We start from the raw sequence: 15,176 nt of genomic DNA on the forward strand, positions 1-15,176 counted from the left end.
GGCTGCAGTTCACCTGTGTTACCACCCCCGGTTCTGGAAACCATCACCTTACCCACTGTAGCTTTAAAAAAAAAAATCACAGAGCCCATCATGAGTGGTTTTGTCATAGAATTTTATTTCCAAAAAAGCAGTCAGAGAAAATTAAAACAAGCCAGTCCAGTACAACAAAACAAAGTGAGCTTCAAAGTGAAGAAAAAAGGAACAATCTCAAATAAGACAGAAGGCCTGATGACACTGTACAGTAGCAGACGTCTTTCTGGCGTCACCATAGAAACGACTCACCAGCTTCTTCACATCATGAAAAATATTAAAAGAAATGACAAAATCTTTAATGGGCACATAAAGATTTAAAAGTCAGCTAAGGCACAATGATCCTCCCCCTTAAAACAAACAAACAAACAAACAAACAAACAAACAAACAAACAAAAAACGGGGAGATAAACATCAATTCAGAGAAATTTGTGCAACAGTTGCTCAACAATACATTCCAGCAAGAACAACGACAATCTGGCATGAGATTTTCTCTGAGAGGCAAACAGCTGACGGAGGTTCGGCACCGCCATCGACAAACACCAGCAGTCCACTCGTTGTGCCCAATTATTGACATGTTATTACATTGATATTTACATTTACAATACTGCTTCAACAATACAAAATATCTATATACATTTTCTCCAATCTTAACCATTTTCTTACAAAATAGGACTTTGATATCCAGTTTCATTGATTTTAATTCACCTTCTTTTTCTTTTTACCCCAAACTGCCATTGAACTTACTTAAAATGTACTTTGTGAGTAATTGCTGTGAGCGCACGGTACAAAAAAATAATGGTGACAGAATTGACCTTTACAATCCAAATGCAGAAACCGCGTGGATTTGAGAGGAAGGGAGCACGCGCCGTTATAATAGACACATCCGACGGTGAGGCAAGGTGAACTTGACGTTAATGAGCAGCAATGTCTGTTAATTAGTTTTTGTAAAAACACTCTTTTAGCTTGTGTGTTGGCTAAATAGTGTTGACAAGCACAGATTGAACTGCTAATTGGCTTCAAATGAAACTTATTTCAAACTAAAATGAAGACCGGACCTCTCGTGATCAGAGCATGTCGTATGATGGCGCCATGCTCAGTGCTGCACGACGCATGTGAAAAGTATTCAGTCCAAAAAAAAAAACAAAAAAACATGATTTTTAACATGATTACTCAGAGACTTGTTTTTATTTACCTTTAAAAATGTGCATGTTAACAGTGGATATATAACTTCAGTTTTAAATCTTTGAACTAAAAAAAGATAAAAATATAGCTCCCAGCCAACCGTTAAGTAGGTAACGAGGTGGGTGTGGCCCATCTCATTGTTACCAGGCAAGCTAAGGCTAACAGGCTAACTTTGGTTCAGATGTTTAATACATGTTTTTGCTCACTGGGCAATGGTTCTCATAACGGGTGTCTTTGGTGTGGGTACGAAAATCATGACTGGCATATTGTCTCAACTATCGTGGTACCATCAGTGGTGCTAAAGTATTGATATCTGCTAATTACTGCTAATGGTGCTAACATATAAATGAACTAATACTAGAATTTCACACAAGGGAAAATACTGGAGCATCAACTTCTTAGCTCATCTGTTAGTACGAGTAACTGCACAGCAAGCCGTATTGTCTCAGATATCAGCAATAAAAAGCTCAGAAAGCACAAACACAGTTGAGTCCACAGTATTTAGCAGCCACCTGCTAGCCTAGCAGAGGCTAACGCTAGCACCCGGTGCACACAAACACCAGAGGTTACTGCTTGGATTTTATCGCACATGGCAAAAAGGGGCTGTCACTGCAAAATGTGATGTTGCGAAATGATCTTTTTATTTTGATTGTTATTTTTGTAATGGTTGGAAGCTAAAATTATAATTGAAATCAAAACTCAAACAATGATGATTTAGCTGTGCTTTATAAACAGGGATGATTATTATTCTATATTTAACATTTTGGTTATAATTACTCTATATTTTGATGTGATGTCATAAAGGATCAAATAAAACGGTGAATACTTTTCACAGGCGCTGTACAGGAAGTGAATGTCCAACAATTGTCTGAATGATCACAAAAATACCCCAAATGTAGGTAAAGTGCCGTGGATCCAATAAATTATGCATTTTGTAATCAGGACACAATATAATAATAATAATAATAATAATGATAATTTGAAATTGTACATTATTATCACAGCATGAAGATTGCGACTGTTTGCTGTCATTCGGTAACAGGAAACAGCCAAAAAACAGCACAAAAACAGAAGAAAAAAAATCCAGCAAGCACTTCTGTTGGCCTTATGTTTGGTGAGGTTCTTCAGGAGCTGACCTCTGACCTCACAGGTCAGGGTGGTGTTCTCTTGTGACACTGTTTTTTTTTTTTTTTTTTTAAACAAGCTCTGTTCAGACACGACAATACTGAGGAACACAGATGTCGGACGTAAAAAAGGACAGGACAGGTCTGGGGTGTTGGCCTTTGTAAATAAAGGCGGCTTTCTTTACAAAAAATAGTTATCATGCTGCCGAGGCAGCGTCGCAGTTATTTAGTCACTGACTAAAAATATCTCTGTTAATATAAACTTATAAATAAATAGTGACTCATGGACTCACCGCACATTCACAAACGTTTGAGACGTCTTGTAGAATAACGCACAAAATGAACGGTCTAAAAAATGACTGGAAGAAAAAGAAAAACATTTAACGTCAACTTCAGATCATTCGGTTTCAAGTTTGAGGCAGGTTGTTAAAAAAGTAGTCTTTTGTTTTTTTCTTTCTTCTCTTCCAGTTACATCTGAGTTTCATTAATAAAAAATGACTACATGAACAGTGTCTTTAAATATTATTTTATAACCAAAAATGAAGCACTTATGACTTCACAGTCCTAAAGTATGGTGCCTTAAAAGTTCTTTTACTTGTTTTTATGGCTTGATTGATTAATTTTTCAAGCTTTTAAAGCAAAATATTCAATCTAAAAAAACTCTTTGCAGCAAGGCCTTTTCCAGAGTTTAAATCACTTTTTTAAAAGAGTTTGTAAGGTCCTGCAACTTATATTCCAGTGCAATGTACATACCAAAAAAATTCATGTGGGTTTTCTTCTTATTATTATTATTATTATCCGGAATGACAGTCATGCCTTTTTCTGTATAATCAGCTCTTTCATTTGGGATTTTTGTGCACTGTTGTTGTGTATGTTCTCTGTCTTCTTCTTTCTATTATTATTATCATTATTAATATTAATAATTAATTGGACTTATTATTATTGTTATCATTATTATTATTAATTATATAGGTTGTTCCCAAGAATCAAAGCACAAACTCTGGTGCTGCTTCTTCTCTGGAAATCATGGTAAATATAAATATAAAAACATGAAATAATGGATTGTGTGAGTGCTCACTTCCATATTACACAGCTAAATAATCACTTTTACAGCCAGCTAGCTTTAGAAGCCACATTGATGAGCTATTGATCAGCTGTGTTCAGTTAAGGTTCCATCATACAGCGGCGTCTGGGCCGTATAATGAGTCAGTGCAGATTTTAATATATTCAATGACTTGGAAATTTTCTCATCTGATGAGCTGATGTGCTTTTTAGTCACCTTTTCACAGATTTATTTATATTTTTCATGATGTGGACTTTGCAAATGTACGGAGTCATCACGAGTTGGATTATGCCGGAAATATTTCTACAGCAATCCCTGTGCTGCACTTTCTGCCAGCTGGCTGTAAAAGTGATGATTCTATTGTTAGTCACACTCACTGTGCTCAGGTATGAGCTTTTGTTGGCATTTTGTAGAAATAATAATTAAAAAAACCTACAGTTTTGAAAAGTGCACAGAATAGCCAATCAGAAAATGGATGATTCCATTTTCCAGGAAGCGAGGATCACAATTCCAGTGGCTAAATGCGCATTTTTAGGGAAAAGGAATCCAGTGGTGCCAATGTCACATTTATGGGCAGCTGTCTTGTATTTGTTCATGTGACTTTGATTTTTATAATAAGCTCCACTGGATTCCTTGCTCCCCAAAATGTCTATTAAGTGACTGGAATTCTAGGTCATCCAGAAGCCACCATTTTTACAAATCCAAGCTGGTCACCATGGTGGGAAATATGGAATAATCCATTTTCTGATTGGTCATTGCATGCACTTTACAAAAGTGTATACTTTCCTGAAAATTCCAATAAAATCTCACAAGGAACCGGACGCCGTGTTTTGTAAAAGGAGGTTATTGGTCAAACTGTGCACCTATGAAATGATTATTATTGAACTGAGATCATGCTGTAGAGGTTCTCTTTGACATTAAAACATACGTTGCAATGAAATGATTGTATAAAGAAAAACAATGCTTAATTTACATGATGCCATAAAAACAAGTAAAGCTGTGAGTACTTTTATAGACACATTACTCTCATTAAATTTAAACTTTCCACACAGTTTATTTTATTTTGCTTATTTTATTTGAAAAGGCCTCCACATTTGCATTTGTTTACTTCCAGATTTCAGGAATGTTACAGCAGCAGATGGTCGGTGCTGTCACAAATGGTTCCATCCACCTGATTTCAGGCACTCAAATGGAACAAGATGTGCTGCAGTTACTGATTTACTCGACTCATTTGCAGACAGAGTCTCTGAACTGCCAGAGTCAGCGATAAATCCTTCATATAGGCTGGAAAATTCACTCATTCATTTGAAAATGATCTTTTCTGAAGTGTGGGTGCGTCTGAGCGCTTGTTGCCCTTGTTGAACCGTAGGAGGTTAAATCAGGACCAGGTGACCTCCTTTGTCTTTCTCCTGCAGCATTTTTGGGCCAGAGCGCCTGCTGCAGGCCACGTGAACTACAGCAGTGAGCTTTAAGAGCCCACGTCCTTATTTATTCAGCAGGAACATAAATACTCCAGATTGCAATGTTTGATCACAGTCAACCGTGACAAAGAGAATAAATACACCGACAAACAAAACGGGAAAATCCTCTACAAGTAGGAACCTCGCGGGAGGGTCTAAGCTCGTTCGCCTCACTTTCACAAAAAGACTTCTCCCCAGACAGGAAGAGCTTTACCCACTTCCTCACCTGAAATAAATAAAAATCGACAGTGAATCTCCAGCTGCAGGCCGTGATGCTACCTGATGTGCCCGTCGGCTCGTGGGGCTTCCAGATGAGACTTGGGATCTGGGCTCAGGGAGCTCCAGGGGTTCTTGGGACAGGCCTGCATGACGGGACAGGCGGTCAGGCCGACGGCACAGACGTCAGCCACCTCCCACAGTTCCCCCACCAGACTGTCCAGCCAGTGTTCCAGCTCAGGGCCAGTCAGGGCCGCGTTCCTCTTGGCCTGCTCCACGTAAACGAGGTTCACGGGAATGTTGAGCACCGGGTTCAATCCGTGGAAACTCTGCTCCATGTAGCTGTTCTTTGCCGGTCCGTTGTGGAGCTTCAGTGCATCCTCTGAAGAAACGTGGAAAGACAGAAGGAGACAAAACAGAGATTGATATGTGAAGGACAGACAGTCAAAACATCAACGTGGGGATCCTGAGTTTCTTCACTATTTTCTGTAAATCTTAAATCTTTCATTAATTTCTCCGGATTGATTCGACAATCCGTCTTCTCCTTCTCTGCTTTGTTTGTGCAAACTGCCAGATGCGAACTTGTGCTTTTCTCCTCCTGACAGTCAAACCGTGAAGAGGACAGAAATCTTTGGCACAAACGCTCCTTTGAACAACTTCTCCACCCTGAGTTCCTCCGCCGCTGCAGATTCCTCAGCCGTGCTCGAACCCGAGCACTGGCGATCGCTTCTGAGTGCCACCACGGAACACAAAGTCGGCATCTCGGCCTCGCACCCAGATGTGAGCAGACATCAGCACTTTTCATGGACGGTAACAAACAGATGGTGTCAGGCAGGAGGCGCTGTACCAGGACCGGAGGGGTTCACACCAGCGAGCCGCTCTGCAGCGGCTTAACCAAGTCTGTGTATCAGAATGTCGTAAAGTTTAACTGGTAATGCATGTAGGAGGACGGCGCGGTAAATGATAACGCCTGAACACTTGCTCTACTCTGGCACACAGTGAAAAGTAGAACGACACTCAGGAGTGCACACTCCTGCCACATCTTACAGTACTTATACACATCTTATACTGCCAGATCCATGTTTCTGCAGAGCACGAGGTTGGAAATGTGACCTCTTAACATTCCACAAGCTCCACAATAAAACAAACAAACAAAAAAACAGTACACGTGAACGTGCCCAGAGCTGTCAGGTAAATACATTAATACGGATGTAGACAAATTTTTTATGGTAGGATTTCCTGGTAAACAACGCAGTTCAATGCCTGAAGGAAATCTGACCTTTTGACCCCACTGACCTTAACTAGTACCTGAAACTTTGGCTGATCACCCCAGGGCAACTATTCCATTCCAAAGTGAGCTGCAAATGACTTTGCTTGAGCTTTACCAAATGACCTTTGCCAAAATTAAACCTTTGAGGGTAATTCCTGGACTGAGCTTCATCAAGTACAGTTCAGTGATTTTGACCTTTTGACCCCAACATCAGTAGGCTTCTTGGGTTCACATACAAGGTTTGGTGGCAATCAGGCAACTAGTAAAGAAGTTAATGTGCTAACGTACTCGCTAATGACCTTGACCTTGACCTGGGATCACCATGCATAAAACACAAACTTAATTTGGTGACAATTGGGCAGTTAAAAAAAAGAGGTCATTGTGCTCAGAAGATCTTTGCAAAGAATGCTCCAGTGACCTTCACCTTTGACCTTTTGACCCCCAAATCAATAAGCTTCTTGGAGTCACTGTGTGTAATGCATTTACATTTGGTGTCAGTCGAGTCGGTACAACTGAAGTAATGGTCTTCTTATGGCCTCAGACAGTGGACTCATCTCTGTGCTTGTTCTGTTAGACCTCAGTGCTGCTTTTGATACTGTTGACCATAAAATTTTATTACAGAGATTAGAGCATGCCATAGGTATTAAAGGCACTGCGCTGCGGTGCTTTGAATCATATTTATCTAATAGATTACAATTTGTTCATGTAAATGGGGAATCTTCTTCACAGACTAAAGTTAATTATGGAGTTCCACAAGGTTCTGTGCTAGGACCAATTTTATTCACTTTATACATGCTTCCCTTAGGCAGTATTATTAGACGGTATTGCTTAAATTTTCATTGTTACGCAGATGATACCCAGCTTTATCTATCCATGAAGCCAGAGGACACACACCAATTAGCTAAACTGCAGGAATGTCTTACAGACATAAAGACATGGATGACCTATAATTTCCTGCTTTTAAACTCAGATAAAACTGAAGTTATTGTACTTGGCCCCACAAATCTTAGAAACATGGTGTCTAACCAGATCCTTACTCTGGACGGCATTACCCTGACCTCTAGTAATACTGTGAGAAATCTTGGAGTCATTTTTGATCAGGATATGTCATTCAATGCGCATATTAAACAAATATGTAGGACTGCTTTTTTGCATTTGCGCAATATCTCTAAAATTAGAAAGGTCTTGTCTCAGAGTGATGCTGAAAAACTAATTCATGCATTTATTTCCTCTAGGCTGGACTATTGTAATTCATTATTATCAGGTTGTCCTAAAAGTTCCCTGAAAAGCCTTCAGTTAATTCAAAATGCTGCAGCTAGAGTACTGACAGGGACTAGAAGGAGAGAGCATATCTCACCCATATTGGCCTCTCTTCATTGGCTTCCTGTTAATTCTATTCTAGAATTAACAGGAAAATTCTTCTTCTTACTTATAAAGTTTTGAATAATCAGGTCCCATCTTATCTTAGGGACCTCATAGTACCATATCACCCCAATAGAGCGCTTCGCTCTCAGACTGCAGGCTTACTTGTAGTTCCTAGGGTTTGTAAGAGTAGAATGGGAGGCAGAGCCTTCAGCTTTCAGGCTCCTCTCCTGTGGAACCAGCTCCCAATTCAGATCAGGGAGACAGACACCCTCTCTACTTTTAAGATTAGGCTTAAAACTTTCCTTTTTGCTAAAGCTTATAGTTAGGGCTGGATCAGGTGACCCTGAACCATCCCTTAGTTATGCTGCTATAGACTTAGACTGCTGGGGGGTTCCCATGATGCACTGAGTGTTTCTTTCTCTTTTTGCTCTGTATGCACCACTCTGCATTTAATCATTAGTGATTGATCTCTGCTCTCTTCCACAGCATGTCTTTTTCCTGGTTCTCTCCCTCAGCCCCAACCAGTCCCAGCAGAAGACTGCCCCTCCCTGAGCCTGGTTCTGCTGGAGGTTTCTTCCTGTTAAAAGGGAGTTTTTCCTTCCCACTGTCGCCAAGTGCTTGCTCACAGGGGGTCGTTTTGACAGTTCGGGTTTTACATAATTATTGTATGGCTTTGCCTTACAATATAAAGCGCCTTGGGGCAACTGTTTGTTGTGATTTGGCGCTATATAAATGAAATTGATTTGATTTGATTTGGTGCTCACACGTGAAATGTTCCCTGACTGACTGACTGAGTCTCTGCACACGGTGACACACAGCGGCGCAGGCTGTGACAACAAGCATCTTCTGCAAATATCAATACCAAACAAATACAAACAATCTCATAAGTAAAGTACAGTTTGAAGAGGAGCTCAGCAAACAGAAATACCTGCACCCTGCTTATGAATATTTAATCCACACGCTCAGGAAACTGATCCGCCCACTGACAGAAAGCCGCTGTAACTTTATTTATTGCTTCTCTCCCTAATTAAAATGGCTGAGTGAGATTATTAAATGGAGAAAGACGTGATCGCTGTTCGACTCTCGTGTGACTTTGAGAGCAGCCTGACTGCTGATGAACCAGAACAACGTGGCGCTGCGCCTCATCCAGGCCGGCTGATTGATTTAATTGTGTCAATGTTTTTGGAGGGCTAAGTGCACGCTTGTTTAACACTGTTTAGTATGTATGAGCCGCTCGCCGGGTTATTAGGGGTGACTCGATGACAAACAACCGGGGCCTGCAGAGGGCCCACAGGCTTGATTAGAAAGGGCATCGCTGCAAATACCAGCATGCATGTGCATATGTGTGCACGTGCAGACATTTTAACCACAGTTAGTTAGTTCACAAAATGACCGAGCAGTGTTGCTGTGATTGGTCGACAGCAAAATGTCACCCTGATGGTATCTGACCGAACGGTTTGTCGCGTGCTACAGTCAGACAAATTTGAGCTGCTCAGAAGAGTGAAATGGGCGGCGTCATCTGTCGTGTTTTCACGGTGGACACACAGATATCTGAAGTCAGAACTGCGAGGTTAAATAATTTTGGAACGTCAGCGTAAAATACTCTGTCTTCTTATATACTGCTTTTAATCTGCTGTGAGTGGTCGTGAGGGGTTTATTCATCAATGCTCAGTAATCGGCATCTCATCCATTTCTTGTGGTAAAAACACCTACGTCATTTTGCAATCAGTCATCTTAGGGCCCTGTCCCACTGGCGTTTAGGAGGATTTGCGTATGGATTGCGCACAAAATTGGCCCATATTCGGCAAACATCCGCAATATCCGTGTAACATGCCTGTATGAGTCAGCCGTCATCCAAACACGCCCGTGATCATCCGCAGAGGCACGCATGTCCGCAGCCAGGATTTTTGAGGAGCTCAAAAATCTGGATGCGGATAACATCCGCCCTACATACTCCATACATACTCAATTCATACACAATACATACTCACTCTATGCGCTGTATATCTGCCGTTAACCGCTGATATCCGCAACTGACGGGGATTTGCGGTTTGACAGCGGACCGGGACAGTGTGTAAAACAGATATATATCGTGCCCATCACGTCCACATCAATCAATCAACTTTTTTCTTGTATAGCGCCAAATCACAACAAACAGTTGCCCCAAGGCGCTCCACATTGCAAGGCAAGGCCATACAATAATTATGAAACACAGTCTACGTCTAAAGCAACATAACCAAGGGATGGTCCAGGGTCACCCGATCCAGCCCTAACTATAAGCCTTAGCGAAAAGGAAAGTTTTAAGCCTAATCTTAAAAGTAGAGAGGGTATCTGTCTCCCTGATCTGAATTGGGAGCTGGTTCCACAGGAGAGGAGCCTGAAAGCTGAAGGCTCTGCCTCCCATTCTACTCTTACAAACCCTAGGAACTACAAGTAAGCCCGCAGTCTGAGAGCGAAGCGCTCTAATGGGGTAATATGGTACTACGAGGTCCCTAAGATAAGATGGGACCTGATTATTCAAAACCTTATAAGTAAGAAGAAGAATTTTAAATTCTATTCTAGCATTAACAGGAAGCCAATGAAGGGAGGCCAACACGGGTGAGATATGCTCTCTCCTGCTAGTCCCCGTCAGTACTCTAGCTGCAGCATTCTGAACCAACTGAAGGCTTTTTAGGGAACTTTTAGGACAACCTGATAATAATGAATTACAATAGTCCAGCCTAGAGGAAACAAATGCATGAATTAGTTTTTCAGCATCACTCTGAGACAAGACCTTTCTGATTTTAGAGATATTGCGTAAATGCAAAAAGGCAGTCCTACATATTTGTTTAATATGCGCTTTGAATGACATATCCTGATCAAAAATAACTCCAAGATTTCTCACAGTATTACTAGAGATCAGGGAAATGCCATCCAGAGTAACGATCTGGTTAGACACCATGCTTCTAAGATTTGTGGGGCCAAGTACAATAACTTCAGTTTTATCTGAGTTTAAAAGCAGGAAATTAGAGGTCATCCATGTCTTTATGTCTGTAAGACAATCCTGCAGTTTAGCTAATTGGTGCGTATCCTCTGGCTTCATGGATAGATAAAGCTGGGTATCATCTGCGTAACAATGAAAATTTAAGCAATACCGTCTATCACATCACAAACTAAAATATGTTGTAGTGAATGCATACAGATTGGCCACGAATAAAGCGTTTTTATTACATCTGCTTTGCAGCTGATTTGCGGACAATCTGTGAATGCATAACAAACTCGTCACGTAAACCCAAAGTACTATATGTGGCAGAAAGTGACATACCTGCCAGTCAGTGCCGGTCCGGCTGTGTAAATCCACAAAGACGTAGCTGCTGCAATCCAGGACTTTTATTTAACACCAACAAAAGGAAGAGTTGCTGTTTAGCCACAACTCACGCTGAAGTCTGTTTTCTGTGACACACTCAAAAAAAACCCCCCAAAAAAACAAAAAAAACACTGTCTCACACCCCAAGCGGCTTCCCCCCTCCCGCTCCCCAAACTCATGAACAGTTAACCCTCGCATGACAACATGAACATTAACTCTGTGATCAACTTGTCCAAGTCCAGCAAATGCGCCACAGGCTGTATTGTTGGTGTGAATAGTGATGCCGACAGCCTGAGTGCATTTATTTTATGACTGCAATGCAGATGCCGTGCACGTGCAACACGTGCGCGATGCATTCATAATACACCCATAATACTGGCGTGATAATCTCAACGTGTCAGATCAGTTTCTTCACTACATGCGTTATATAACCGTGATTGTTCATCATATATTCACTATATATTATTAATATATCCGTAATTCATACTGGGACATTTGTCATTTTTAGTCATTTTTGTTGCGGATGACAAGGAACGCTCGCAATATGTATACTCAATTCATGCGCAATTAATCCTCTCCCCAGTGGGACTGGGCCCTTAGTCTTAAAGGGCAAGTCTGGTATTTTTCAACCTGGGCTCTATTTATAGATGTTTATGGTTCATCTTTTCACTGGTTTTAATCGGTGCTGTGTAGATTTAGAACACAAACACCATCATGGGCCAACTGGGTGGATCATGTAATTGTATGGGACAAGCTAACTGAACAGGGGAAAATAATCATGAGAAATGACTGTCAGCACGGAGAGGATCCCTGCGGAGGTAAATGTGGGCATGTTTACTTCACTAAATGTATGGAACTGTGTAAGAAACCGTGGCTTCCTGGCCATCCGGGGGTGCTGTTCTACACCGAGTCATTAAAGTTGGCGGATAGAGTGCGATGGTGTTTGAATGCTAAAACAATGTTGTTGTTGTTGTCCATTCGGCTGCTCCCTTTTTGTTCAGGGTCGCCACAGCAGATAGAACCAGATCTGCGCTGGTATTTGGCACGTTTTATGCCGGATGTCCTTCCTGGCGCAACTCCAGTTTTACCTGGAGAAACACACACAGCCGCTGGTGTCCCAAAGAGGTCTCCCATCCAAGTACTAACCAGATCCTGCACTGCTTAGCTTCTGAGATCTGATGGGATCAGGCTGACACAGAGCAGACCGGCTGCGTGAATGCTAAAACAATACTCCACCAAAAAAACTTCTTTTCGTCACGAGTGAAAAGGTGAAACCAAAAATATCTTAAACTAAATCCTAGCTTGAAAAATTCCGGTGTTCCCCTTTAGAATACTTTGGGAAGTGAGGTCGAGATTAAAAGCAGGTGAAATCGTGTGGGGACAGTTTGGTATCATTTTGTGCATTTTCACATTAAAAATTCCCACATGTTGTTAAACAAATGTTAAGGAAAGAACATTACTGGAAACTACCTCCGTGGCGATTAATTGATTATTATTCGGTTATTAAATTAGCTGACAGCTGGTTTGGTAATTGATTAATCATTTTGAGTCATTCATTCATTCATTCAGCTGCTTATCCAAGTCAAAGCACCTCAGCCCACACGTCTCTTTCCTTGGCCAAGTCCTATAACTCTTCCCGGGGGATTCAGAGATGTTCCCAACCTAGCTGGAGATATAATCCCTCTAGTATATCCTGGGTTCCCCCGGGGCCTCCTCACAGTTGGACACGCCTGAAAGACCTCCCTAGAAAGACCACCAGGGGGCATCTTCATCAGATGCACAAACCATCTCAGCTGGCTCCTTTCGATGAGAAGAAGCAGCGGCGGCTCTATTCTGAGTCCCTCCTGAATAGTCAAGCTTCTCACCCTGTCCAGGAGTGTAAGTCCCGATACCTGACGGAGGAATCTCAATTCTGCTGCTTGTATCCGCGACCTTGTTCTTTCAGTCATTACTCAAAGCTCATCATCATGGATGAGGAGCATAGGTTGACTGGTAAATGGAAAGTCTCACCTTCCAGCTTTGCTCCTTCTTTACCACAACGTTCCGGTGCATGTCTGTAAAACATCAGATGCTGCCCCAATCTGAGTAACCATCTTATGCTCCAACTTACCCCAACTCGCAAGCAAGACCCTGATCTCTAATTTCATTTTCTTAATCTTGAAAACATTTGGATTAGTTTGCCGAGTGTCTTTACTCCGATCTTTCAGTAAGATCAGTATCTCGACTGTGGCCAAAACAAGTCTGACAAACATTGATATGCGTTTTTCACCATTTCACGATAGTTTGTGTAATCAGTTGATTATTTTCTCCATTAATTCATTGTGAAAATAATGGTTGGTTGCAGCCCTACTTGAAACACATTTGATCTTGGAGGATTACAATTCGATGTCCAGTCCAAAGCCAGCGGGTTCCCAAGCCTCCGTCTGCATGCTGCGGGCAACATTCCGGGGTTTAACCAGTCTTGATATTTTTGGCATACCGAAGGATAGCACGGGGACGTTTTGATAAATAATATCTGTTCTAGCAGCAGTGCAGTACCAAATAGGCCCAGCAGCCCTATTTGTACACATAATGGAATAATCAATAGTAATTCTGTGTTTATATAAATGGAAACTGGTACTTTCAGATTGGCCTAATGCTCTGGCTCATAATGTGAAGATCTATATCTCACCTTGTCGTATGGGCTGGTGTTTAATGTAGGCCAGCGGCGCAACAAGGAAGTGCATCTCGGCCACAGGATTCCAGTGGTGCAGGATTCGGACGCTCCACACGCCCGGCCGCAGAGGCTGCTTCAACGGGGGCCGGTAGTGAGTGAACTCGGCGCCGGTATCAATCAGAATGTCGTAGGTGGCGGCGATGACGTTGGTGGGGTCGATCCACACAACTGTGATGGTGATGTTTGGGCCCTTACTCCACTTCTGCATGCCCACTGTTTCATCCATGGGCCCCATCAGACCGCCAAAGTTTCGGAACATTCGCTCTTTAGCGTCCCAGTCCGTGCCAATCTGAGAGCAGAAAGGGAGACGGAGGAAACAGGTGGTGGATTGAGTGTCAGAATTACATAAAATGAAGGAAAGAAAGGAAGCAACAGCACACACACACACACACACACACACACACACTATATATATATATATATATATATATATATATATATATATATATATATATGGACTGCATTTATATAGCGCTTTTCCATCTGTATCAGACGCTCAAAGCGCTTTACAAATATACCTCACATTCACCCCGATGTCACGGTGCTGCCATACAAGGTGCTCACTACACACCGGGAGCAATAGGGGATTAAAGGCCTTGCCCAAGGGCCCTTAGTGATTTTCCAGTCAGGTGGGGATTTGAACCCATAATCTTCTGGACTCAAGCCCAACACCTTAACCACTAGACCATCACCTCCCTAATATATAAATATAAATATATATATATATATATATATATATATATATATATATATATATATATATATATATATATATATATATATATATATATATAAAGTTGCATCTTTTCACTGTCTGTGGAACTCACTTTTTAACAGTTTAACAGTGGACAGGAACTCTGTGTTGCACATGTGCACACCACAGCCTCTGCAGTTACTTAATATAAAGACTTACATAAAAATGCTGGATGACAGTTAAACGGTGTCTCCGAAAGTCAACGTAAGTCCAGATTTCTTGTTTCATTTTGGCTTCAGTGTCCTCCGTTAGTGCCGTGTGACCGGGACTTAAATAAAGTCACAGTAACTCACTTAATGGATAATTAAGTGACCAGTTGCTGGGTACCACGGGTCTGTATGATTAGTCCAAATGAACTGTTTAATTAATTATTATTATCAATCAGCACCCCCTGCAGCCCCCCACACAGCACATGCATGCTCCGTAGCTGATGAGCTTCATTAGCGTCTCCTCCTGAATCAGTTTGTGCACAGTTCGTGGCACGTCGAGGATTGTCTGGAACTTTAACACGAAGGAGGACCCAAACACATTCCCAGCCGGTCGAAGATCAGCTCCGTTTGTCTTGAAGCTGAAGGAGGTGGGAGGAGATTACCACCTGACATGAGTGTACAAAATCCCGCTGATTACATGCAGACAGCATCATTCTG

At 41.7% G+C, this 15,176-nt stretch overlaps 1 protein-coding gene across 1 annotated transcript in view; it reads right to left on the reverse strand.

Moving 5' to 3' along the window:
• Window positions 1-4,426: 4,426 nt before the first annotated feature.
• xylt1 (xylosyltransferase I) overlaps window positions 4,427-15,176 on the reverse strand; it is a 176,807-nt gene continuing 166,057 nt past the window's right edge. The window contains exons 10-11 of the mRNA XM_034187600.1: window positions 13,731-14,064; window positions 4,427-5,460 (exon numbers count right to left, since the gene is read on the reverse strand). Of these exons, the coding sequence (XP_034043491.1) occupies window positions 5,138-5,460; window positions 13,731-14,064 (657 nt within the window). The 3' untranslated portion in view covers window positions 4,427-5,137. The remainder of the gene's footprint in view (window positions 5,461-13,730; window positions 14,065-15,176) is intronic.

Source organism: Thalassophryne amazonica, chromosome 15, assembly GCF_902500255.1.
Source record: "Thalassophryne amazonica chromosome 15, fThaAma1.1, whole genome shotgun sequence".
Lineage (NCBI taxonomy): Eukaryota > Metazoa > Chordata > Actinopteri > Batrachoidiformes > Batrachoididae > Thalassophryne > Thalassophryne amazonica.